Source organism: Thamnophis sirtalis, unplaced genomic scaffold, assembly GCF_051295495.1.
Source record: "Thamnophis sirtalis isolate CommonGarterSnake01/CBP01778 unplaced genomic scaffold, rThaSir2_p1.2 scaffold_6, whole genome shotgun sequence".
Lineage (NCBI taxonomy): Eukaryota > Metazoa > Chordata > Lepidosauria > Squamata > Natricidae > Thamnophis > Thamnophis sirtalis.
The window spans coordinates 13051291-13078120 of record NW_028261386.1 but is presented as its reverse complement, the minus strand read 5'-3'; the positions used below and the strand labels follow the sequence as shown (position 1 = coordinate 13078120).

The 26830-nt window shown below is 38.8% G+C and overlaps 1 protein-coding gene across 2 annotated transcripts; it reads left to right on the top strand.

Moving 5' to 3' along the window:
• The first annotated feature begins 1412 nt into the window (after window positions 1-1412).
• Window positions 1413-26157, top strand: EIF4H (eukaryotic translation initiation factor 4H). Of its 2 annotated transcripts, none has more exons than XM_087717219.1 (7): window positions 1413-1530; window positions 13593-13777; window positions 15472-15536; window positions 15641-15740; window positions 19832-19897; window positions 22332-22481; window positions 24107-26157. In XM_087717219.1, exons 1-7 carry the CDS (start codon window positions 1472-1474, stop codon window positions 24241-24243), a joined length of 762 nt encoding a protein of 253 aa, XP_087573345.1. In that variant the 5' UTR covers window positions 1413-1471; the 3' UTR covers window positions 24244-26157. The 2 variants fall into 2 exon arrangements, with proteins under 2 accessions (XP_087573345.1, XP_087573344.1); XM_087717218.1 differs by having other exon boundaries at window positions 19832-19900.
• Window positions 26158-26830: the final 673 nt, after the last annotated feature.

Sequence of the window (26830 nt, the reverse complement as noted above, 5' to 3'; positions counted from 1 at the left end):
CCAGCTTCTGCCAACCTAGCAGTTCAAAAGCATGTAAAAATGCAAGTAGAAAAATAGGAACTACCTTTGGTGGGAAGGTAACACTGTTCCGTGCGCCTTCAGCATTTAGTCATGCCGGCCAAATTACCACGAAGACGACTTTGGTCAGCACTGGCTCTTTGGCTTTGAAATGGAGATGAGCATCGCCCCCTAGAGTTGGGAACAACTAGCACATATGTGCGAGGGGAACCTTTACCTTTACCTTATTGTTGTCTACTTTGACTGACAGAAGGATTTCAAGGATTTGCCCCGCCCCCATCCTTCTGAACTTTATGTCACTTTATATGCAAAACTAAGGCAGACTCTCAAACCAGCTTCACTGAGGCAAAATAACATATATAATAACCCAAAATACAGTGACAGTGAGATCACACTTTTTTTTCAAGCCAAGGGTGTAACATCTCCTTTTGTGTGTACTTTTGGTAGTGATGGTTTTCTTTCCTTTTCCCTTTTCAATCACATTTTTAGTGAAATTGTTTCTTTACAGTGTTGAAGTCATCCCTGTATTGAATGTTCCGCATTTTGAATGATGAAAACAGGAGGTATGTTTTATGAATAAATAAGAGAAGGCAACAAAATAACATAGAACAATGGTAGCACATAAGTAGAGGTAAGTTCAGCAACACACACATTCCTATCTCTTGATCTTGTGCCTGTGCATTTTAAACTGGGAAACGAGAGTTGATGGAAAATGTGCTTTATTGGCTCTTAAAACACTGTCATACAACCTACTAAGTCTGCATTACTATTATTCTTCTCTTCCTTCCTAGTTCCTATCTCTTTCCACTTATGACTATAGTCAGATTGATTGTATATTTAAAATTTATATTGTTTGATGTTTCCTAGTGTAATTTGATTGCTTATTAGTAACCTATGATTACCACTAAGTGTTGTATCTTATGATTCTTGATGAATGTATTCTGTTTTATTTTTCTTTATGTACACTGAGAGCATATGCAACAAAGACAAATTCCTTGTGTGTCCAATCACACTTGGACAATAAATTATTCTATTCTATTCTATTCCTTAATTGACAAAAATAAATATATAAATACGTCGCTTCCCTCCCCCCACCCCCCACCCCCGTCTACATCGCTTTCTAAATTAGATCAGGTAACTGGGAAAAGCGTATGCCCGACCTCAAACCCCAACATGTGCTCTGTCTCTCCACGCCTTGGGTGGTTTTCAAAATGAAAACCTCTTCCTGTCTCATGAGGTTACTTATGCCTCACTCTTTTTTCCCCATCGCTTTTCAATCAGGCAACGCCGAGGGCACTCTCGCCGCCACCCGCAACTGCGCAAGCGCAGGAAGGCGATCGACTTCAGGCGGCACGACGGGCAGCCCCTCCGTTTGGCCCGCTATATAAACGGCGCGGGGTCCTGCGGCGCTCGCTCGCGCTCGGGGGAGGCTGAGGCGGCAGGAGCGGCAGCAATGGCGGATTTCGATTCTTATGACGACCAGGCCTACAGTAGCTTCGGGGGCGGCCGCGGGTGAGAGGGACTGGGGCGGGCAACCGGGAAACGTAGGAGACGGCCATCCTTTCGGCCGGAGGATGAGGAGATGTACTTTCCTCGGGCACCGAGGCTGAGGGGGAGACATGGGCGACCTCGCCCCCCGATGGGGAGGGAGCGACGTGGGGAGAGGGGATTGTGATGTGAGGAGAAAGAAGGACAAGGCCGAGCAGATTTGTTGCGAAGACCAGTGTGTGTTTTGATTAGGAACGAGTCACCTCTGCAGAGACCGAAAGGTTAAAAATACGAGGCAAGCTGGAAAATCCTTTGGCTTTTAAAGTTTATGAACAAGGGGGTTGGAAGAGGGTCCTGAGGAGAAAAGCTTGGTAATGTCCAGGAGAACGATGGTGATAGTCTTAACAGATAGTCATAGAAATAGAAGAATAGAATTCTTTATTGGCCAAGTGTGATTGGACACACAAGGAATTTGTCTTTGGTGCATATGCTTTCAGTGTACATAAAAATAAAAGATACATTCGTCAAGAATCATAAGGTACAACACTTAATGATAGTCATAGGGTGCAAATAAGCCATCAGGAAACAATCAATATCAATATAAATTGTAAGGATACAAGCAACAAAGTTACAGTCCTGCAGTCATAAGTGGGAGGAGATGGGTAATAGGAAGATGAGAAGACTAATAGTAATAGTAATGCAGCCTTAACAGTAACTTTCATTGTGGATTAGTCGTTGCCTGACAAAAAGGCAAATTAACAACAGGGTAAAGGCAGCCTTCATCTACTAACCCATCGCCTCTAGTTGTGTAGGCTACTTCAACTCGCCTAAGGTGTCTGTGCTTTATGGAATCATGGCAAATTAAAAACCAGCATACCTGGAGAGCAAAAATTTGGGTGGATGGTAAATAGAGGATGAGAAAAGTACATTGAAAACATCTGGTGTGGTGTTGAACATTAGCTGGTTGGAATGAAAAAGAAAGGCTCATTTTCAAGGGGTTTTGGAATAGTGCTAGGAAGTGAATGCCCATTCATTTGTTCTTTTAAGCCCCGTTCTTTAGTTATCAACCTTGTGCTCAAAAGAATATAGGAGCTCATCCTTCAAGTAGTTAAGAGAAGTGTGATGGGAAGCTGAATAAATGAAGAGGGCAGGAGAAAGAATTTGGGGCCTTTGAGTGAGAATGGTTATTAGTATAGTGATTGTTGTATCTCACTTTTGATTGTGGATCTGAACAAAATCAAAGTGTATAATGGAAGATGCTTGCGTTGTTACAACATTAAAGCACAAGGCTAAAAACTAGGAGATTCTAGTCCTGCGTTAAGTTAGGCATGAAAGTCAACTGTAAGTGATGTAGGACCAGTCCCTCAATCACATCCCAACCCATCTGACAGGGTAATTGTTGTGGAAAAAATAAGATGAAGGAATATTAGGTATGTTAGCCATCGTGAGTTATTTATAAAAAATAATGTGGGAAATAATATGCCATAACATGCAGAAGTCAACATCTGTAAGCCCATTTGGTGATGACTGATATATAAAGATTGGAATGTAAGAGAAGTAAAATATGAATTAACAAATGAAAGAAAGAAAAACAGTTATGTTTATGTGTATGAAACTTAAGAGAAAAGTGGGGAGTTACTGAAAATGATTTGAACTTATAATGCATAACTGATTAATACACAGAACAAAATTAATTTGTAGGTTTCCTTTAAATGAAAGGTATAAGAAGGTGTCAATTGGTACTATATAGATTGTTGGAGCATTTGAAATTAAAAATCCATATGTTAGTGGCAGCTGAATAGTACATTTTAGTGACCAGAGATATCTAATAATTGAACATCAAAAAGTTTTTGAAAAAGTGTATGCCATGAATGGAATTCAAAAGGTAAAATTATTCTGCTAGGTGACATGAGTAGACTGGAGAAAGTTTAGAAAATGATCCCAAGACTAAGTGAGAATATTTACTATTCGGTAAGTAAGTAGAGTTAAGGTTTTTTTTTATTAAAATACATGATCTATATGTATTAAATCTGTACATACAAAACAAATATAGAATTGGATTTTTTTAAAAATGATGGTTTTATTTGGGATGGAACAACCAGAGAATCACAGAAAAATACAAGAGAGATGCGGTGATTTGAATGTGCTGTAAACCATATATTAATAGCATCAAAAGTGGAACCTGGGAAAAAAGTACATGGAAGGAAACAAATGAAAAGAAGGAGGGAAGGGAAAAATGCCAATATAAAAGTTAAGTCCTATATGAAAGTAATCTCCCAACTCAAGAGATTGAATCAAAGGAAAAGCCATACTCAGAAAATGGTAGTCATTGTCAGCCAGGAACAGTTAAGTTTAAATGTGACGGAGAAAATGTAAAGAAATTTTGATGGTGTTTTTTTTTTAAAATAGAGTGAAAGGAGCTCAGAGCAGAGTGAATTGATTACAGATGAAAGTGATATCTGAGAATACTGGAAGAGTATTTTGGAGATTTCTATAAGAATGATAGTGATATGTGGAAGAATGGTGTTGAAATAAATCCTATAAATATCTAAAGAAAAAGAATAATGAAATGAAATTCATAAATGCTGTAAGAATGTTGAAAAATATTAAAGTCCGTGATGTAATAGGAGAGGGCTACATCTGTGCCTGGTAATAGGAAAAATGATTCTGTTGTTCCTCTATACAAAAGGGAAGGTAGCAAGATGAAATGTTTATGTGCCATCAAGTTGGTGTCAACTTTTAGCAGTTACAGAGATATTCTGCATAACAGTCTGTCCCTAACCTGTTCTTTCAGGTCTTCCAGTGGTAGAAAAATAAATACAAATGATTAAATGAATAGGCTTGAAATGTGCAATGTTTTGCATGAAAGTGGAATTGAACATTGGTTGCTGCATGCAAGAAGAGCAACAAAGAGCGTAAGAGTAAATGGAAATGGTTCAACATTGATCAGAACATAAGAAAAAGATGTGTGGTGTCTCCCTATCTAACATCTTTATGAATACATGTATAAGGAATACTTGTGATGTCATTAAAGGTGTGTTGGTTAGGATGTGAATGTGCAAGTTTATATGCAAATGATGCTATATTGTTCGCTATGAACCTGAATTTATTGAAATGAATGTTAGATACATTCATGATGCCATGAGGAGTATGGACCCAAAAACCAACTAATCAAAGACTCAGATGATTGTGTTTTACTGAAAAAAAATAGAGAAAATAGATAAGTTTCTCACCTCAAGGCTGCTTATCATTTTGGTTTTTAAGTTTGCATTTTTTCTATTCATTTTTTTCTAATGTCTAATTTTAATTGTTTTAACTTATTGTAAGCTGCCCAGACTTCCTAGATCAGTGAGATGGGCAGCAAAAGTACTTATTCTTTTCTTTAATCAAAGTAGTCAAGAGATGGGCAGCATAGAAATTAAATAAATAAAAAAGAACGAACATTTACAAGTTACACATATATGTTAAAAATGAGTGCAAGTATGAACTTGTGCAAATGTATGAACTTTGTACTTTGATAGAATGTTTATTAGAATTAGAAATAGGGAAATTTTAAGATGTTCAGATGCCAGAATAGTGGTGAGTATGTGATCTGTTGTAAGCAATACATATTTTAGAACATAAGAAACTCGAATGTAATAGAAACGTACTTAAGCTGTGTACTTTATATGGCACATCAGGTAAGCATTGGTTATGGGTAGCAACTGAACAAGAGTGGTGACTTTTCTTAACTGCTTTTCTACAGTTTGCATAATTTTGGATTTGTAAGTATGACAAAATAAGATGAAATTTTGGGGAATGTACATGGACTAGCAAGATAGTGTCCCTTTGTCTTTTGTAAAAGAAGATTTAAAGAACAATAGAATTCCCAAGAACAAGGTCAAATCTATATAAATTTAGCAATTTGCATAGATTTGACTTTGTTCTTGGGAATTCTATTGATCAGGAAGATTTTCTTAGTAAACAGACATTTTTGCTTGATAAAACCATTAAATGTATTTGCTACTAAGAAGGTAAACAGTGCATTATAAATCAGTTTTAATTACAGTTTTTCTCCTAAAACATGAAATTTTCATAAAACAGAATGATAATATAACAAAAGTATGTGAGATGTATTAATAGTAAGAAACGAGCCTAAAACCTCATCTTAGATTTGATTAAATTACTTATCCGTAAGCAATAATTTAACAGGTTTTTTTTTTTACAAAAAGACAATTGGCTTACCTCAAATTTTCCTAATAGCTTTACTTTTAGCATATGATTTCAATGTAAGCTTGTGCATCTTGTGTGTTTGATCCAAAAAATATTAAGTGTTGAAGACTTGCATCTTACCTTAGTGATTCATTATAAGGTAGTTAAGTATTCCTCTGTATTTTAGTCTCAAGATTAATTCTTTGGGAAGGAAATACTTTTAACCAGGAATGTATTAATCTGTAGCACAAGGCAAATCACTATTTGGCTTTAAGAAAAGATTCAGGATTACCAAAAGTAAAAAGGAGTAGGATAAACTTACTATCAGTAACAAACAGCTAAGAAAGTGCCATTGTAGTATTTGGTAGGAATAGTAATTTTTATTATTGTTTACAAGTAGTCCTTAACTCACTATAACAATTGGAACAGGAATTCCTGTTGCTAAGCAACAGTCTTTAAAGCACATCATGTGTTCATGTTGCTTAACCACAACAATTTTGGCAGCCCTGATTGCTGTCATTAAACAAGCATCAGCCATTATACAAGGACTTCACTTGTGCACAACTTGGAACTTCCTCCTGATTTCCCACAGACTTTGTGAGAAACTGACAGGAAATGTTGGAAATTGCAGTTGTATGACTGAGGCTCACTGTAATATAATTATGTGACTACGGGGACATTGCAACAACCAGAAATATGAGAATAAAATGTAAGTATCATTCAGTGCCATTGTAACTTTTTATGGTCACTGAATGAATGGTCCTAGCCCAGGAACTAGCTGTAGTTTTGAGTAACTATGTATCTTCTTCCAAAGTCATTTAGCATTTGTTTTAATGTGTTGGATGGATGATAGAGATGATATTAAAGGTAACTTCAGAGATTCTGAGTTAGACCTTTTAGTTTTCTACATCTTTATAGGTTGGTCATTAGTCCAATGTGTAACCTGGGGATTTGCAACTCCTGTTTAATGTCTATGGATATTCTCAGTCATCCAGGTCATGGTTGCCCCTGCTTTTTCAGGAGGCAATTGGATTTTCTTGTTTTTCTTTGAAGACTTCTCATCCAAGAAGCTTCTTCAGCTCCGACTGAATGGTGGGAAATGGAAAGATTTATATTATTTGCAGCCATCTGGTCACTTGCATTATTTTAGTTGAGGCCACTTGGAGGTGTATCTGTGTCCTCAGGGTCACCTGAGTAATGCAAATGAGTGTGGAGCCTTTTTTGGGACTGCTGAAGGACTGTGTTGTGGAGCTGTGCTTTCTGCAGGATATTTTCTGCCCTATGTCCCTTCACGGTTGAACACAGGTGGCAAGGCTGTTGGAGAGAAGTCTGTCTTGTCTGCACCTCAAACTAAAGCGCAAATAGTTCCCGTAGTCTGCAATTTTTCTGGAAATCCATTTATACCCGCACCATTCGAAGGGTGTTCATCCTAAATGCATAGCTCAATGTCTATGGAGATTCTCAATTATCCAGGTCATGGTTGTCCCAAAGGTGCTTTTTCAAAGAAATACAAGAAAGTCCAGTTGCCTCTTGAAAAAGCACCTTTGGGACAACTCCTGTTTAAGGAACAGTGACATCTATGACCAGGAAGTCCAGTTGCATTATTTCCTGGACCAAGAGTTTCCGCTCATAGCCATCATGCTTTAGTTACCTCCTGGTGAATTATTGCAATGTACTCTACCCAAAGCTGTCCTGGAAGACCAACCAGAAGATGTAGCTGCTGGTTTGTAAAGCAGCAAAATGGGCAATTTCAGGTGCTTCTTAATCTGTATGTTACACCTCTGCTGTGTGAGCTGCATTGGTTGACAGTGGGTTTCTGGGTTCAATTCAAGTTGCCGGTGGTCACTTAGGAAGCTTTCCATGGCATGGAACCAGATTATTTGCAGGTCAGTCTCTCTTTTTTCATGTCTATTCATCAAGGCAGACAGGAAAGTCATGTTACTAGTCCCATTAAAAAGTGCCGCCTGTCAAAACCCAGGAAGAAAGCCTTTTCTGCCATGGCACCTGTCTTGTGCATTATCTCTCCAGAAGTCAGATTGACCCAACTATATTGATCTTTCACAAGGCTTAGAAGATGTGGCTATGTACCCAGCATGGGGATTGAAGTGTTGATTGGAACATTTTAAATAATTGAATTGATGGTTATTTTTTATCCCAACTGCTGATTGTCTATTTATTTTGTACATTTTGGTGTTTTCTGCTGGGTTTTTAAAAATTCATGGTTAACTACTTTGAGTCACTTGTTTGAGATGGGCAGCCATATAAATTGAATAAAATAAATTGTAACTATTTTATTGGCTAAGAAACAAAGCATATCTACCCTCCCCTGAAATTTGCTATCAAGAGATTAAAGAAAATTGTGAGTCCATAGGATAAAGCAATAAATGTCATATACAAAATAAATAAGAATGGGGACTGTAACAAAAGGATTTGAGGTTTTAGAATTAGAATTGTTCCCTGCATTTTTAATACAAAAAGTAAAGGTTGCTGGTAAATAAAAAGTATTTTTGTAGTTTAGAAGTACTTTAAGAATCTAAGTAACAGTCCATATTTCTGTCTATTTGGTGAGGCTGAGATTCTTTCCCCTCATTCTCTGTTGCTTTCCAAAAAGGCCTTTGGCACTTAGTTAGATCAAATGCATGTAAGAGGTTATGCATATCTTCTTTTCCATCTGGATGTTTGCTACCTATAATGTTCCCCCAATTTTTGCCAACTGGCCAGATCATTTAGAGACAAAATCAGTATTGATCATGATTTCTCAAAAAATATTTTCCAACAGCACCTGGTCATTTATAATGATTGAGCAGAAGAAGGAAAGAAGATGAAATGAGTGAAAAAGATTTCCTTTGAGAATAGAGTGGCGAGTTTATATTTGATTCCAAGGATGTAACACAATTTCAGAATGTTGCTTTTGTTGAATAATGGAGTAGGAATAATTGTTTGTCTTTTGAGTTTATTTTCAGATCATGAATTTGTCAAATGATGCGTAATGAATTAGATCAGCTTGATAAAGCCTAGTAAATCAAACACTGATTGTTTGTGTACCATGAAAATAATGTCAGTACTTAGTGACCATGTAGATAGATTTTCTCCAGGATCATCTACCATAATCTGATCCTTCTCAACTTGCAACAGGGCATCAATCACCACCATATAGGATTCCATGCACTTCGTGCTGGTTATTTTCTTTTTCTTTTCCCTTCAATCTTTTCACCATTATAGATTTCAAAAGGAGTTAGATCTTTGCATAATGCACCCCAAAATAATAATTTAAGTTCAGTCATTTGTTCCTCAAATGACTGCGTAGGTGAAAATTTACCATTATACGCAAAATTCAATGAGCTCCAGTACCTATTCCATATTTCTCTTAGCAATTTCTGGGAACAAACAAAATTAACATCCACATTATTACCCTGTTGTTATTTCACAGTTAAATTCCCTTTATTTTTATAAAATAATTTCAAAAGTTGTTAGAATTATCTTTATTATTAACACTTGAGTTCATATAGTCAACTGCTTATAATGTTTTTATTATTGGTGCCAAAATTGTATTGGGGCTTGCAAGTATATTTCCGCCATTTTTTTCTTTAGTAGGAGATTTTGACCTACTAGAAGCATACAAAAAGCTCTTGCTTAAGGACCAGAGAGTGCTTCAACTTTTCCCACAAACCATATGGAAGTGTACCAGTAGCTTTGACTATTTCTGTTCTAATATATATATAAAATAACATGTAGCTAGCAAGTTATGTTTTAATTGCCTGCCTGTCAACAACTTCGTCATTAACTTCCAACTGACAGAGCCAGATGGTCGGTCTACCTTGTCATTCCAAATACCTTTCACAGTGATGGATTTCTGCACTCTTCAGTCCTAACATAGCCTATTAGATTAGTTAATAAAATGAATGCTGTGACTTTGTTTCAGAATAAAATCATTCTATAGCAATAGCAATAAGACTTATTGCTATTGCCGCTTTACAGTGCTTTACAGCCCTCTCTAAGCGGTTTACGGAGTCAGCATATTGCCCCCAACAATTTGGGTCCTCATTTTACCCACCTCAGAAGGATGGAAGGCCTTGAGCTTCGAGCCAGTAGGAATTGAACTGCCAAACTGCTGTCAGTTGGCAGTCAACAGAATTAGCCAGCAGTACTGCATTCTAACCACCGCACCACCACAGTATTTATATCAGTCCCATTTTGTTGAGCATCCCGTATGTTTTTGAACCACTCTTGAATCAACTTAGTTGAAAATCTTGGTTGTTAAGGACAACTGTCATAAACATCCATAACTCAAAGCATTTGATGTCCACAGTGGCATTGTTTATCACTAGCTCTATTTTCTCGGGTCTTTTTTTTTCCTGCATGAAAATTTAATAGGAAATGAATGCTTTACTTTAAATTTTAGAACTGGAATGACCCTTGGAAGAAGTGCATCACAAACTAGAATAGTCTTCCCTATACTGTTTTCTTCAGGTAATCTACTTTTAGTCTTGCTGAAGTCATCCTCTGAGATAATTCTTAAATAATTCTTACGTCATTGTTAATAATAATTATGCTAAACTAAACTTAAAAGCTTTTTCAGGTTTTTTGCAGGATTTCAGCTATTTAGAGACTCTTCACTGATAACCTCTTCTGGATGTGCTAGATTTGTCAGACTTCTTTTCATGACCACCAAAATCTGAAATAGTTTAGTATCAGTCCTTTCCATGCTTAACTGTGAATTACGGTAATTCAGTAAATACACATAGAGATATAGCTACATACAGAGTTAATCAGTACACATAGAAGTAAGTGGCTAAGACACTGAACTTTTCAATCAGAAAGGTCAGCATTCGGCAGTTCGAATCCCTAGCACCACCTAATGGGGTGAGCTTCCATTACTTGTCCCAGCTTCTGCCAACCTAGCAGTTGGAAAGCATGTAAAAATTCAAGTAGAAAAATAGGGACCATCTTTGATGGGAAGGTAACAGTGTTCCGTGCGCTTTCGGCATTTAGTCATGCTGGCCACATGACCATGGAGATGTTTTCGGATAGAGCTGGCTCTTCAGCTTTGAAACAGAAATGAGCACTGCCCCCTAGAGTTGGGAATGACTAGCATATATGTTTATTTACCTTTTTATAAAAGTATACTTTCAAAACTTAGGGATATTCTTGAGATGTTGCTCATCTATTGCAGGAACTTTGTTGTAGATTCTGAGTTTGTTTTTTATCAGTGATTACACTTGGTGTTAGAAATAACTGCTCAAGTTCTTAAACCTCGGACAAGTGGCCTTACTAAGTGTGCATGTGTGTGTGTGAGAGAGAGAAAGAGAATGTGGTTTTATATGTACATGAATGTGAGCTGCTCTGGAGCGCCTGGAAATAAATACATCTGTAAATATAATCCTTACCATAAATCACTCCAGAGTTCACTCTGAAATGTGCTGTGCTTTTTTTTTTCTCTGACTAGTATAGCTAGTAGAAACATATGAACTTACCACAAAACCTGTTCTCAGTTGCTGATCTTTATTGGAAGTTCAGGAAATTTATTTGAGGAACTTTGCAGGGACCACAGGTGTTCTATCATGGCATTTAATCATCTTCCAAAAATCTCCAAGGCTGCATTTTACTGTAGTTGCTATTGCTCCATACGATGCTCAGTGAATAGTTACGTTTTCCAAAATGTTGTACAGAGCGCTATCATTTGCTTCGACCACAGCTGTAGACAAGAAGGTGATAGTGTTATGGCTATATTTAATTTCAAGTGTGAGAAGAAGATGAATATCTCAAAACCTTAAATTCTTTACATTGGCCTTGGCCAATGTATATAAGAAATCCAACCAGATGTTGGTGTTTTACAGGAATAGTCCCTTGTATAAGAGGAGAATGTGTACAATTCATATTTAAACTCACATGAAAAGTTCTGTCATTAACTGTTTTCCATGATAGTTTTTAAAAAAAATAAATGTCTACTTTCATGTAGCACAACTGGTTTATGTCTAGCAATAACAATATTTTATTTCATCTCAGTTGGTGAAAATGAGACAGATACTTCCTAGATGCTAATTGTGTGTTTATTGAAAGACTTTTATTGCTGCCTATATCACACAATAATCCTAAGTGGTTAACTGCAAAACCAAAAAAAGCAAGTACATAAAACACATCACACCTTCCTACCAAAGGGCCATAACAACCTATACTACTAACCATCAGTCTTAGTCCTATCCTAGTCTTTTGCTAGGCTGCATTCTGGACCAATTGCAGCTTCCTGGTTGTCTTCAAGGACCGCCTCAGGTAAAGTGCTTTTCAGTAATCCAATTCAGAAGTGACTAAAACATGAGTGGGTGAAAGCAAGAGGAGCTGTAGTATAAATACATGCGCCTTAAATTATATTCATGGAATCGCATGTGCCTCAAGGAGCTTGTTTTTCCTCCAAGCTGGTCCCAACATCCCAACATATTTTTGTGGATTTTGGATCCATTCCGTTTCATTAGCAAAATGAGTAGCCACCAAAGAATGAAAAGATGTTGGCACATCTCAGATATCATGTTGAAACAGTTGAGGGACAATTGAGTAGGACTTATGGGTTAAAGTTACAGAGAAGGTTTCAGCACTCCTTTCATTGTCCCACTCTGTTTTCAAAGAAATTCAAAATTGTTCCTCATTTTTTAAAGAGGAAGAAATTGTGTTCCAAAGAATGTGACCGATATCATGTTACTAACTTCGGTTTAACTAATAATTAATCTGAATATGAATCCCAGTTAATCAGGCAGCGTACAGATAGTCCTTGTTTAGCTACTACAATTGGGACTGGCAGCTCAGTCATTAAGTAAAATCATGACTGCTAATTTTTTCACTTCAGCTTTCATTTGCCTTACATACCTGCAATGGTCAAAATTGCAAACATTAGTGATAAAGTTATTTTTCATCGCCATCATAATTGAACAGTTGCTAAATGAGGCAGTCACTAAACAAAAACCTCTTGTAATTTAATTCAGATTATTACCTTTCCTCCTGAACTGCTGTTGAATTCTCTGTCAATTATATTTCATTGTATTCATTCATATTTCTTTATATTAATTCTGTAGCTTATAACATTTTGTATGGTACAATATAATCATGTTTCTTTGTTACTTTTTTACAATACCAGAATTTTATATGTTCAGTTCATTTGTTCTGGGCTAAAAAAAATTGCTTTTGAGGATTTATATCAGGGTTCTTGTAAGCGGTCAACATGGATTCCTAAAGCTCAATGGGGCTACTCAGGAGGTTGATATTGTTGTTATTATTTGTACTATTAGTTAAAATAATAATTAGTAAATCATTTGCATATAGAGCGTATCAATGCACAACCTGAAACTTGGTGAAGGGGCTGATGAGTTGAAGGGTTTGGGGATCCCTATTTATGGCAAGGGGAGGGAAGCTCTTTTTTCCACATTGATTGCCATCTGGGTGGCTAGTGTCATTATACTCCAAATAGTCAGTTGACATTGTTGAACTTAAATTTTCCATTTTTTGAATGTGAGATTAAGTAGTAAAAAGGATTCCTTAAGCCTCTGTGGTGATTTTATTCCTAAAGCAAGGGGAAAACAGTGAAAATTATTTGATTTGGGGGGAAATGTTTTGAACGTTGCCATGTATACTAAAAACCCCTGCAAAGTTTTTAGCAATAACTTTGCTCTTTAAAACTCTACCAAAATAATTGGGCTGGCTTTATACTGATGTACATTTTAGACTTTAGGAGTTGTTAATGAGATGCTTGGGGGGGTCTGCAAGCCAGAGATTACTTCGACCTGGTTTCAAAATTAGTTGTTTGATGCAAAAGTGGTTCTCCATATCTGAGTTTTCTAAGTATGCCATAGCTGCTATTCCCACAGGGAGCACTCAGGTGTGAATTATAATCCTACCCTTGTCAACAGGTCTCGTGGCAGTTCTTCCATTGGTTCACGTAAACAGAAAGAGCTTCCAACAGAGCCCCCCTTTACAGCATACGTTGGTAACCTCCCCTTCAACACAGTCCAAGGAGATATTGATGACATCTTCAAGGAATTCAATGTAAGAAGTGTCCGACTAGTCAGAGACAAAGAGACAGATAAATTTAAAGGTAGGTTGTTTTATATCCCCCCTTTATCATAAGGTTTTGGGGTTATGGTAGCTGTTTCCTTGTAGAGCAAAGGTGTGAGATTGAGTGTGCCTTTGTGTGCATGTGTACGTGTGTTTGGCCTAAGGACTATTTCTTGCTTTTCTGTGGTAAGTGAGAAAGCACATTCCAAAGAGTGGACAGGGGAAGCCAAAATCTAAGTTCATCATAATGCAAATTATAATGTGGTTTCAATCTTTAGATATAGAAAACAAAACCATCCCTATGTATTTAATAACTTGCTCTTTTTGCCAAATTAAAGAATACAATTGTCTGTATCTTTAAAGGGATTCTAGAGGGCTGCTACCATAGCATTAGAATTATGCCAACTTTTGAGGTACTTGTTATTTTAAATATTTTGTAATTGAATGATACAGATAAAAGTACATTGTGGTAGCTACATAACTCGAGTTGGACCAGGGGGATGTATGATATGTCAGCTAGCATCTCCAGGGGAAACCTGAATGCTGGTAGCATAGGCAGTGACCTTTAGGGAGAGAACCTCATGCAGCAGTTTAGCTCTTCCCCAAATAACCCATTGAAGATAAAGATGTTGATTGATCACAGAAAATGCCTGCTGCAGGAGTGAAGGAGACCCAGGAGAAAGGCTTGTGTAAAGTAAAGATATGACCATCTGAAACTCTTAATAGGAATAAGCAACATAAACAAGGTTTTCCTGCACGTCAAACCATCTATACTTGCTAATAAAACATTATGTATTTTGGTGAAGGTATTGGACTAAGAGCAAGGAGACATGAGTTTTTTTGTCTACCTGTAGGCACCGAAGCTCACTGGGTGACTTTAGATCACTTAGATGTCACTCAGCTCAACCTACGTCACAAGATTGTTGTGGGGACACAATGAAACATCTGCAGGAAAATAAACAAGCTCTAGAGAATAGAAGCAGCCTAAGAGTTTTACCACAAGATACATAAATTCTCTACTTTTAAACTTAACTGCAAATACACACACATTCAAATGCTTATCTCATTTATGTAAGAAGACTTAGCAAAGGGCTTTTCATCTTACCTGTAAGAAAAATTTATGTAAGGAACAAATTTAAAGTGTGCAGAATTTTTTGATCTTAAAATAGCTGTTTCAATTACAAAGCAGCTGTTTGGCCTTAATTAATGTATCCTATCATTGCTTCCTATAAGCTTTACTGAAACTGAGCTTGAAACATTCCAAACATCAAACATTTTGTATCCCTCTAGAACAAATGTTTCTATGTTTCATTTTTTCTATAATCTGTATTTCAGATCAGGAAGTTAAATTGTTGGGTGACAGAACTCAACCAAATTAGTTTTATGAGAATTATAAACCGATGATCACACATGCACACCTAGTTTCCAGTGCCAAAATGAGATCAATTTTCCTGATTTTATTTAGATGTATATGCATTCATTCACACCCTTGTGAGTCAGTCTTGAGTTCTAATGACTGCCTGGATAATTCCACAGAGCTTTCTTGGCAACATTTCCAAAATAGTCAAATCATAGCCTTCTTTCTACACTGGGGAGTGACTGATCCAAAAGTACTCAGCTAGCTTTGTGCCTAAGATGAGACTACAACTCACGGTCTTACATTTTCTAGCCTGGCACCTTAACCACAGTGTGTCTCTCATGTATATTTATATTTATTTATTTGTTACATTTCAGGATTTTGTTATGTAGAGTTTGATGACGTTGAGTCACTTAAAGGATCTCTGACGTTTGATGGAGCAGTAAGTATAAATATTCTTGTGAAATGTAGTTTGAACAGAGGTAACTGCTTTTATCTGTGATCTACTTCAGAAACCATTTCTTTCTTTTTTATTCAACCCAACAGCTTTATGGCGAACGGTCGCTCCGAGTGGACATAGCTGAAGGCAGGAAACAAGACAAAGGTGGCTTCGGTTTCAGAAAAGGTGGCGGTGCAGATGACAGAGGTGACGTCCTACATGGCTGTTCTTACACACTGCAAATTGGGATGATTGTATTCATGCCACCTTAAGCAGGCATAACTTTGTGTTAATGTGCACTGCTGACAGCATTAAGTGTCAGCAGTGCACACTGGCAATCTTCAGGCTTTTATGGAAGACATAAGTGCCTTCTAGCAGAATAAAGGAAGTGATCTAAAATTCAGCCTCCGAGCCAGGCAGATAAGTTCATACCATTAAGGAATATTAGCAACTGGATCCCAAAAAAATAATAACCTCATGACATTTCAACAATCCCTACCCTTCACAAGATAACTGGGTGTCCTTCCATGGAAAACTAGGGCTACATGAGCAATTGTTGTTTTTTTTTAAATGCATTGCTTCCCCTCAGCACTAGTTAGAGGATAATGAACATCCTGGAATTGAGGAATATTTTATTGCTAATAAGAACTTCAAGGAAGGAACTTCCAAGCAGACTGAAAGAAGTGACAAATTGAACATAGTGTAAATTTATTAAACTAAGGTTATTAAGAAGATCACTGTTAGTTTTGATCCCATAGTGATAAAGGAGGCAAAGTTATAGAATTAGAGTATGTTGTTTACAGTCATCATGACAGTCAATGTGGCCTGGTTGCCAAATGCTCTAAGTTTGGCCATGTGGCCACATGGGAGGGGACAACCATCAGAACCTCAAATCTGGGTCACAAGTAGGCACAAACATCCTTCCTCCATAGGTCTATTATAACCTCAGAAGGTCACTAAGTGACCAGTCATAAGTGGAAGACCACCTGTTTTGGAATTCTAATTAATATGCTTCAGTTACTTTAAATGTAATCCTAGCTACACATTAGGAAAGAAAAATATATTGTATGTTAAACAGTGGGAAAGCTTGCTAGAGATTCTTGGAGGTTCTTAAGCAAAATCAATCATTCCAGTAACAGAACTTACCCAAAGTGCAGAAAATTCTTTTTCCTCCATTCCATGCCAATTTGGATGCAAAATTCAGAGAAGAAACAAAATATTCCAAGTATTTCAGAACATTCTGTTCCTGAAATTGTAGGTTTTTGTCCATGTGCAGACATTACCCTAGACCAGTAGGCACAATTAGTTTCCTATGTCTTGAATTGTACCAAATAGCTTCTGAGGGCCCTTTCTGATATGTGACTCTTTCGAGTTTGTGCTGTGCTTCACTTTGAGTTCCAAAAAGTCACTGCAGACATGCTGGTAAAAGACACCAATTCTTGTGTACTATGTACACAAGCCTGAATACCCTAAAGCATCTTTTTGGAATCCCTTTGAAGTGGACAGTGCTATGAATCAGTAGTCTGGTTGTTCTCCTGTTTGTTCAAGCTCATTTGTTTTTGGAGTTAGCTCAGAGACCTGTTAAAAAAAACCCTTTTAAAGATTGGATGTAGATTAACCTATGGTTTGTCTCCGCAAAAGAGGATTTAGTGTTTTTTCCTCTTTATGTACATGCTTTGGCTGGAAGGCAAATATAAGTATGTTACTGTTTAATAGAACTTTTAGATCTGCTGATTGATTATCAAAAGTAATTCTTGGGTCTAATAGATAGTACGTACAAGTGTCAGTTATATACAAGATAATTACTGTATGTATATATGTACTGTATATGTGTGTGTGTACCGTGTTTCCCCAAAAATAAGACAGGGTCTTATTTTCTTTTGCCCCCCCAAATAAGCGCTTGGCCTTATTTTCGGGGAGGTCTTATTATTTTTGAGGTGCACGAGACTATGAGCATGGTCACCTCATGGCTGCTGCTGTGTTGCAATATTTTTAGGGAAGGGCTTATTTTAGCACATGCGCTCAAAAGTCCAATTGGGCTAATTATCCAGGGAGGGCTTATTTTTGGGGAAACGGTATATGTATGTATGTATGTGTGTGTATATATATATGTATATGTATATGTATATGTATTTGTGTATGTCATATATTGAGATTCTAAAATAGAAATTAGCAGGTAAATGATCTCTGAGTGAACAAATTAACCTCTGAACTTCCTTGAACAGGTCAAGTAGGTTTTATTGTCAGTACACAGTAGAAACGAAACAACGTACAGTACACAGTGAAACGAAACAACGTTTCCCCAGAATCAAGGTGCTACATCAGACAATATAAATAAAAAAGAAAAATAGCAATAGCAATAGCAGTAGACTTATATACCGCTTCATAGGGCTTTCAGCCCTCTCTAAGCGGTTTACAGAGAGTCAGCATATTGCCCCCAACAATCTGGGTCCTCATTTTACCCACCTCGGAAGGATGGAAGGCTGAGTCAACCCTGAGCCGGTGAGATTTGAACCACTGAACTGCTGATCTAGCAGTAGCCTGCAGTGCTGCATTTAACCACTGCGCCACCTTGGACACAGGACTACATATAGCTCACAAGTGTTTATGGTTCCAGTTTCTTTGTGTTGAGGAGTCTGATGGCTTGTGGAAAGAAACAGTTACACAGTCTATTTGTGTGGGCCTGAATGCTTCTGTACCTTTTTCCAGATGGCAGGAGAGTAAAGAACAATTGGCAAGCTGTTCCAAAATAGTCTGTTAATGCCCCTGCTTCTTTTGTCCAAGGCAGATGGAGATCCCAGGGCAGCATTAGCCCCCTGGAATCGTGTCTAGCACAACTGCCAAAGATTGGTGGCATTTTTCTGCACCACTGTGAAGTGGGAAATCTATAAATTGAACAATTAGTTGACTAGAAGACCTCCATGGTCTCTTCAAGCTCTGTTATTTTGTTAATAACTCTAAAATAGTTTAACCTAGGGGAGGTTTTTAGGAATAAATGAATAAATTTCCCCTCAAAATCTAAGAGGAAAAAAAGAAAAAGAAAACCCTGATCTTGCTTAGGCAAAACCATCTAAAGGTTTTGAAGAGCTGCAATCCTACTCATCCAGATTCAGAAGACTCCATAAATTTATAAAATCCAGGTGGGTTCTGCCGGAGGGGAAAATCTACAAAGTTGGGCTTTTCTAACAGGATTGCAAGTCTGTTGTCTTGCAGTAAAAAGTAGACAGCAACATGAATTCCAAGGCTTTCCTCTGAACTAAATTATCAATTGCATTACCATGTTCTTTAAATCATGGATTCAGTGCAGTGCTGAACTATTTGTGGTCGACAGCATTGTTAAATAAAATGGGAATGGGTTTATTTGGCAATGTGCTCATTTCTTGGACTTGCTAATACTCCATAACTTAAGTAGATACATTGATGAGGCTTAATATTCCAAAATACTGCAGCAGTGGCTGAATGAAAACTGGCTATTGTGAGTTTTGCAGAAAAAGGCCTCACTTTCCATCTTCATAATGAACTGTATTTAATGATTGTATGTAAATAGTTGCAAAGTAACTCATAAACATGATATAAACTTTCTTTAAACTTTGATTTTTGGGGGATGCTGGCTCATCACACATTTTCTTAATTGAGGCTTGAATTATGCCTGGATATTCCCCCTTCTTGGACAACTGTTAACCTTTCCCAGATTTTCAGATATTGGTTTTACCTCTGATCTAGCCACGTTCTCCTGCAGAATACAGTTGCCAGATTTAAATGAATGCAAGGAGTGTGCTGATTTAAAATAGGGGGATTTCTGACCATTGGATGCGGAACCTACTAGAAGAGTGTTTGACGAACCTTTTCGGCATCGAGTGCTGATACGGGAGTGCGCATGCACAGGAGTGCCAGAAACTAGAAGAGCAGTTCCCTGGTGCACATGAGCGCACTGGGAAGCTGAACAACTGGTTTCCGGTGTGCACATGCATGCCAGTCACCTGGTCTTCTGGTTTCTGGCTCACATATGTGCACAAAGTCCAGCTGGCTGGCGCATGTGTGTGCCAGAAGCTCAGCTTCCTGGCATGTGCATGTGCACCAGGGAACTGCTCTTCTGGTTTCTGGCACTCCTGTGTGCACGAAGACCAGCTGGCCAGCACACAAGTGTGCATCAGAACCCAGAAGAGCAATAGGCGACAGCTGGCATGCCCGGAGAGATGACTCTGTTTCTGGCACACGTGCCATGGGTTCGCCATCACGGTTCTAGAACTTCCTGCCTTCCCCTTTGACCAATGTTTATAATGTGACTTTCTTTTTAGGTATGGGCGGAGGTATGCGGGAATCAAGAGGAGGTGGATGGGATTCCAGAGATGACTTCAGTGCTGGTAGCAGTATTTTTCTCTCTCTCTTTTTTAATATTACTGAATTTATTTTCAAATCTCTTGACATTTTTCCAGGATATCCTGTTACCTTCTACTTGTCTTCAGGTGTTAAGGCCAATAGGATGGAATTTAAAATGCCATTTCCATTTTTTAAGAATATGGCAGTCCTCTCTCTTGTATGTATTAAACTTTTGTTGGAAACATTGGTGTATATAGCTAGGCAGAGATGGAGTTGGAATCCTTGAAGGCTAAATATATGAAATATATGAATACATTGGGTTTGATGAATGTATGTATGGTTTCTTGTGTCTTGAATTGTTTTCAAAAGAACACCTGGCTTGATTTGGATTGTAAAGCTCTAAATTATTCTATTTTACCATCGGCAGAGCGGTTCATCTGCCTTCCTTTCCTTAGGTTATATCAGCAGTTCCCAGTCCTGTACCTAAAGTTCACCAAGATAACTTCTTTGGCCACCCCTTTTTGAAAGCATGCTCACCTTCTCATCCAGCTGGTCTTTATTTATTCAATTTCTGTAGCTGCCCATCTCAACCAAGTGAATCTGGGTGGCATACAATTTTTACAATTTTAACTTAATGGGACAAGATCACTGTTTCTTTCCTCTAGCAATACGTGTTGTCAACGGGGAAGAAAGGCCCATGCATCGTAGATTTATTTAGGTCTGATGTACAGAACTGCTTCAGCTGGGCATGTTCCCTGAGCCAAACAGAAACGTCCCCAAGAAGGAGTTGTGTCCCTTTACTGCTCTTTCTCACAATGTAAAAGGAAGTTATGAAATGTTTTCATATAATGCGAACTGTAAATTGTTTCCATTTTGCAAATGGGGATTTAAGGCTGTAAGCCTCGTTCCTATGCTAACATGTTGTGTTTGTGGAGGAGGTTGGCAGGAATCTAGATAATGGGCTATACCGCAGAGCAATAAGAGGCTGAAAATACAGCCTCTTATTTCTCTGCTGTATAGTACAGTTTGTGTGCTCAAAAGTTTCATTCTCTTCAACCTGATGAACTTGTGTTTTTTTTTGTCCTTCCCCTTTTATTTTCTTTTTTATCATCACTTATATTAATTCTAATTCTTCTTTAATTCAGATTGAGATTTTAGTTTAGTTTATTGTCATTGTTACCTCATACAACAAAATTAAATGCCATCTTCAGTGTACATTATAACTATAAAAATAAAAACACAAACACACATCCTTCACATTCTATCTATACCATTGAATTGGAAACCCGATTTTGCATTAATATTGCACTATACCATAGAATTCAACTCCATCAGTGTGTCGATGGTGGTAGTTTACCCTTGCATCCTACCATGTTTCCACGAAAATAAGACAGGATCTTATTTTCTTTTGACCCCCGCATGCGCTCAAAAGCCCAATTGGGCTTATTAATCGGGGAGGTCTTCTTTTTGGGGAAACAGGATAGTTAAGATTTAGTCAGAGTAGGGGCTGGCCACTAGTAGTTCACAGGACATTTCTCCAGTTAAAAATGCATCTAAACAAGAGTAGCAAGAAGCAGACGGTTACCAGAAAGGAAGCTTTACTTCAGAAAATTCAACCTTGAAATTTATCAGAAGGCAGGAATCCTAGTTTGATTGTTGCAGTCAGAAATCACAATCTTCAGTTTGTATTGCAGGTGCTCCCCTTGCTATATTCAACCTTACAACATCTGTATTCTAAGCACATCCTTTCTTTTATCAGGAAATTTAGTGGATCAGTACTGGTAATCATAAAAGCAAACCTAATAAGAAAAATGGTATGGTGCAACTAAGAAAAACAGCAACATGCGTACATCCACAGCCATGTAATTGTATAATTGTCCTGGTGCCAGAAAAGTCACATTTCTCCCAGCAAAAGATAAGCAGGGCCTTATCTTAGGGCCTTGATGGCGAACCTCTGGAACGCGAAACCATGTTGCCCATCACGCACAGCCTTGCCTGTTTGTCTTCCGGGTTTCTGGCACGCCTGATGATCAGCTGTCCTGATCAGTGCTGAAAACCAGTGTGAGCATGCATGATGGCTAGCTGATTGTCAGGTTCGCATGCACGCCAGAACCCGGAAGTTCGGCTTTTCTGGAGTGTGATCCCTTCGCACATGGCAGTGCTGAAAACCGGCCTTCGCATGCCTGACAGCGAGCTGATTGTCAGGCGCGCATCCGCACTAGAACCCGAAGTTTGGCTTTTCTGGAGCACAGCACCGATGAGAGTGAGCGCACGTGCAAAAGTTTTGTGTGACCTTTTTGGCACTTGGTGGTGAAAAGGTTCGCCATCACTGTCTTAGGGAGTTAAAAACTAGCTGATTTTTAGAATGCTGCTCTTCAGGAAGTTTAGATGGTCTGGAGAAATCCTTCATGAGCAAGGTTTTTCCTGGGGCAGAGATATCAAGAGAGTTGATGCTAAACACTATATTCTCTTCGACAGGTTTCAGAGATGATGACTTCCTAGGAGGCAGAGGTAGAACACGTCCTGGAGATCGACGAGGAGGTGCCCCACCCATGGGGGGCACAGGTCGTTTCAGGGATGGTCCACCAATGCGTGGGGCTTCTATGGATTTCCGAGAGCCAACAGATGGTAGGCTGTCTTCCTTTCTCCCCTGTCCCAGATAAAGAACCAACAGTTATTCAGAAGTTGCTGAACTCTAAATTGTAACACCCCATTGGTGTTATGGGCTAGTGGTGCCAGATGCTGGTGTTATAGCACGTCTGGAGCACCACAGGTTTCTTGCCTGCATTATGGCAAAATGAGATAGCTAATTCTCAGCCCAGTTTTGTAGCCTACATTATTTAGGTGCTGTAATACAGTACAGGACTGTGCATGAACTCCATTTTCAGTACTTAAAAGGAAGCCCAATGTGAATACCACATTCAACTTCCATTACAGGTTTTAGATATTACAGGAGTATAGCCGCGGTGATATTTCATAGCAAAAAGTCATAAGGAGCTGACTAGACTGAGGGAAATTTTCTGACATTGCCTGAAACCTTTTGATGTATGTTAGTTTAGTTCAAATCTCTAATGTGAAGCTGCAGCTCACAAAAATTGTGCCTTTTAATAAAATGTGTTAGTTAAGACTTCTTATGGTTTCCATTATAGATTTGTGTATCTTGGGCCATACTATGTGGTTCTTCTCTTAGTTGACTCATGGTAGAAGCAATAAGGGGGTAGGTGGGGGATGGAGAGAGAGGGAGAGAGAGAGAGAGAGATTGATTAGATAAGATACATTAGATCAGGTCTGTCAAACTCCCAGCCATGCCTGCACCAAGTTTAGGGAAGGTGAGGAAAAGTCCTAATACGTCACGTGACGCTGCTGTGACATGAGTTTGACATCCCTGGATTAGATTAGATAATTGATTTTTAATAACTTTAGGCAATGTCCATCTCATTCTCAGGGTGACTCTGATGGCTTTACTAACCCTAGTTTCACTTTTTGTGCACCCCAGATCTATTGTAGTAGATTGAGGGAAATTCTGGGATCACTTCTGATGATTTATAGAGGGAGGAAAAAAGTCAATTTCCCTAAAATCTGATGCTCCCCGTATTGTCTTCTACCCGAGCAGATCTGCCCTGTTGAAACTGCAGTCGTGCTCTCTAGTGATGCAAACCGATTACTTTGTCATTCAGGGAGCGTTGTAACCCAAGTAATGCTGTTTTTCCCAGCCTGGCGTCCTGCAGATATCATTCTGTAGACTCTCATTCTGGCTAAAAGTTCTGAGAATTGGTTCAGTACATCTGGAGGGCAGCATGTCGAGCAATAATGCACGAGGGAAGTTTTCTTTAACCAGATGTCCTCCAGACTTTGATGGGATAAGGTCTAAATAGCTAGACAGCTAGAAACAGAGAGAGAGAGAGAGAGAGAGAGAGAGAGAGAGAGAGAGAGAGAGAGAGGAGAATGGATTACGTGGAGAATTGCTCCTGTGGATGACGCCTTGTGCTTTCATACTGCTTTAGTTTGGAAAGTGGTTTGTTTTAGGGTGGCAGCTTTGTTCTCCCGATCCCACTTATAATGGAATAAGCAAACCGAGACTTGTTGCATGAAATACCTTGCATGAGAGTCCCACCAGACGTACAGGATAGCCATAATAAGGACTGTTATCCATAATCCATAATAAGGACTATAGTTCATCCATAACTCAGGTTGAGAAAAATAGCCATATCACCTCTCAGCTTAATCTCCTCCTCTTCTTTTTCTTTTGGCAGAGGAAAGAGCCCAGAGGCCCAGACTTCAGCTCAAGCCCCGGACAGTCGCTACGCCCCTCAATCAAGTAGCCAATCCCAATTCTGCCATCTTTGGTGGAGCCAAGCCAAGGGAGGAAATAGTAAAGGAGCAAGACTGAGGGCACTCAGGGGGCAAGAGTGGGGGAAACGGGATTGAGGGAGGGGCTGGGTGGGGGTGGGGGGAAACGCAAGGCAGCCCAGAGTGTCTCACTGAGCTCAGAACATTTAACCCCGCAGCCACCATTCCTACCATCTGACACTTGTCCTCCTTGAAACCTAAATGGAAAAAAAAAAACCAAATCAAAACAAACCAGAGCTTGTGAATGCATGTCAGCTGTTAACAAGTGGTTTTTAGCACATTTTTGGCTTTGCTGTATGTAGTGCCTGCATTCTCTTAAGTTTCCCAGCCCCAGACTTCCCTCGTTCCAACCTCAGGGCTGGTTTCCAGCCGATAGAGCACCTCTTCCACAGTGGCTTTCTTTAATCCAAGGCGGTGCTTCCCCTTTCTCGTTTCTGACTCTCTCTTCTTCCCAGACCTCCGAGTCAGTCCTGCTTACTTTGTTCCCCTCTGCCTTCCACAGTGCTTCTTTGTCCATGGCATGTTCAGTCATCCCCCAGTGACCCTCAACTCAAAAGGAATCTTGCCCAAGTGAAAACGTTGCAAAAATAAAGCCCCAAACCCTCCTGCAACACAGATTTAAGCCACTGGGCCCTTTGGAATAGATCCAAAATCAGTTTCCTCCAGGATAGTTTTAAAATGTAAACTGCAGCAAGAGCAAGAGATGCCCTCTGCTCTGGGCCCTGCTGGCACTGCGCAGGGCTCTGCCTGGAGCAGATGTTATGTGTCTGCATCTGAGTCTGGCATGAAAAATGCAGTGTGATGCATTCTTGACTTGGCCTGTGTCATTCCCACTAGTGCTTAGAGGTTGGTGCTGTTGACATTTGTGCCAACTCTGTAGCACCCAGGACCTTCTTCCAACATATTCTGCATTTTATTTTATTTTTTCCACAGAATTGCTCATGGTTTTCTAACTAATTTCCTTAAATAAAGTTTTTGTCCCCCCCTTTGGGAGGTTGGAGGCGCTTTGTTTTGAATGACATGGTGTCTTGACTTCACCGTGCCAGCATTTTTATTCTTTCAGTATGTTTTGTGCTTTTCCTGTTTAGCTCTTCCAATAAGCAAGAGAGGAGAGCACCACATTATGCAGTTTCAACTGGCATCTTTTAAGAGCACGGAGGCCTGGCAAACTGAGCGGCTGACAAATGTTCATTCCCCTTGCGTCTCTGTGTGAATAAATTCTGCTGGAAAAAGCTGGATGCAGCAAGTAACTTAGAAGGAAAGAAGCACTAAACAGTGATGTAAACTTGAAGAGAAGTTTGTCACCTGCTCAGCTGTTCAGTTTGTAGGATTTGTGGCTCAGTCTGAGCAGAGTGGGAATACCTGCATGCCTGACTTCAGTGCTAACATATCTTATTTGTAGCTTTGATACAAATAACAGGATAGAAACTGGCAGGTATTGGAGGCTTTCTCTTTTCTGGGGCTTCTCCTTCTTTTAAATGCTAAATCTTGTCCAATTTCTAAAAACAGGTCTTTCAATTTGCAAAATTAATTAGCAGGCTTCCAAGAGCAGCTTTTATTTGGATAAATAAATAAAATTAGCAAAGATCTTCATGATTTACAAAAGGGCAAATGTTTCTTTTCCTGACCACCTTGTAATTTGAGCATATTTTTGAGAATAAGAACCATTTGTTTAACACTAACTTTCTTTAAGACATGCACTGTGTGGTTGTGTTCTAAACAAAATCCACCCAATAATCTCTCTTCCACTGTAAATAAGGAAGAACCAGGATTTTAAGAGCAAAAAACAAGTTTTCTCCATGCAAGGCTCACTCAGTCGATCCATTTGATTTTTAAATGTGTAAAGAGAAATTTCCAAACACTTAACACATTCTGCTTCATGACAAAGTAAATTTATGGATATGGTATTTTGTGAATGATCTTTTAAATAAAGAAAACATTAAGTAATATTTAAGGCTGGTCTGTGTTGAAGTTTATTGGCAATTTTGGGGACAGAAGAGCTAGCTTTTACCCACAGGTTCCTTCAGTTTTCAGACTCGGGTAATGCTTTGGGGGGGGGGGGGTTGCATAAGGCCAGTTGTTCCATTGCTGGCTTCTGAACTCAAGGTATTTTTGTGAAGTATTCATTCTTGCAACCCTTACATGTATACCTTTCTTGATATTCTATGTCACTTTTGTACATTGGGAAAGGAGCAAATTATTTTTATTATGAGACTAATTCAAGGTCTTAAAGTAAAATCCGTTCAGAAGAGAAAACAAGGTTATATTTTTATTTATATTTTGGGGTTTTTTTCCCCGGTATAAATTTTCAGGGCAGTTGTTTGGATCCTATCAAATTGATGGCCGTATCTGCTATGGTTCTCCCATATACAGGTAGTCCACAACGTACGACCACAATTTGATCCCAAACTTTCTGTTGCTTAGCAAGACAGTTAAGTGAATTTTGCCCCATTTTGTGACCTTTCTTGCCAGAGTTGTTAAGTGAATCACTGCAGAATTTGGCTCTCTTCCCCCCCCCCTCCATTGACTTTGCTCAACAGAAGGTCGCCAAAGGTGGTCACATGACCTTGGGACACGGCAATTGTCAGAAATATGAACCAGTTGCCATGCCCCTGAATTTTGATCAT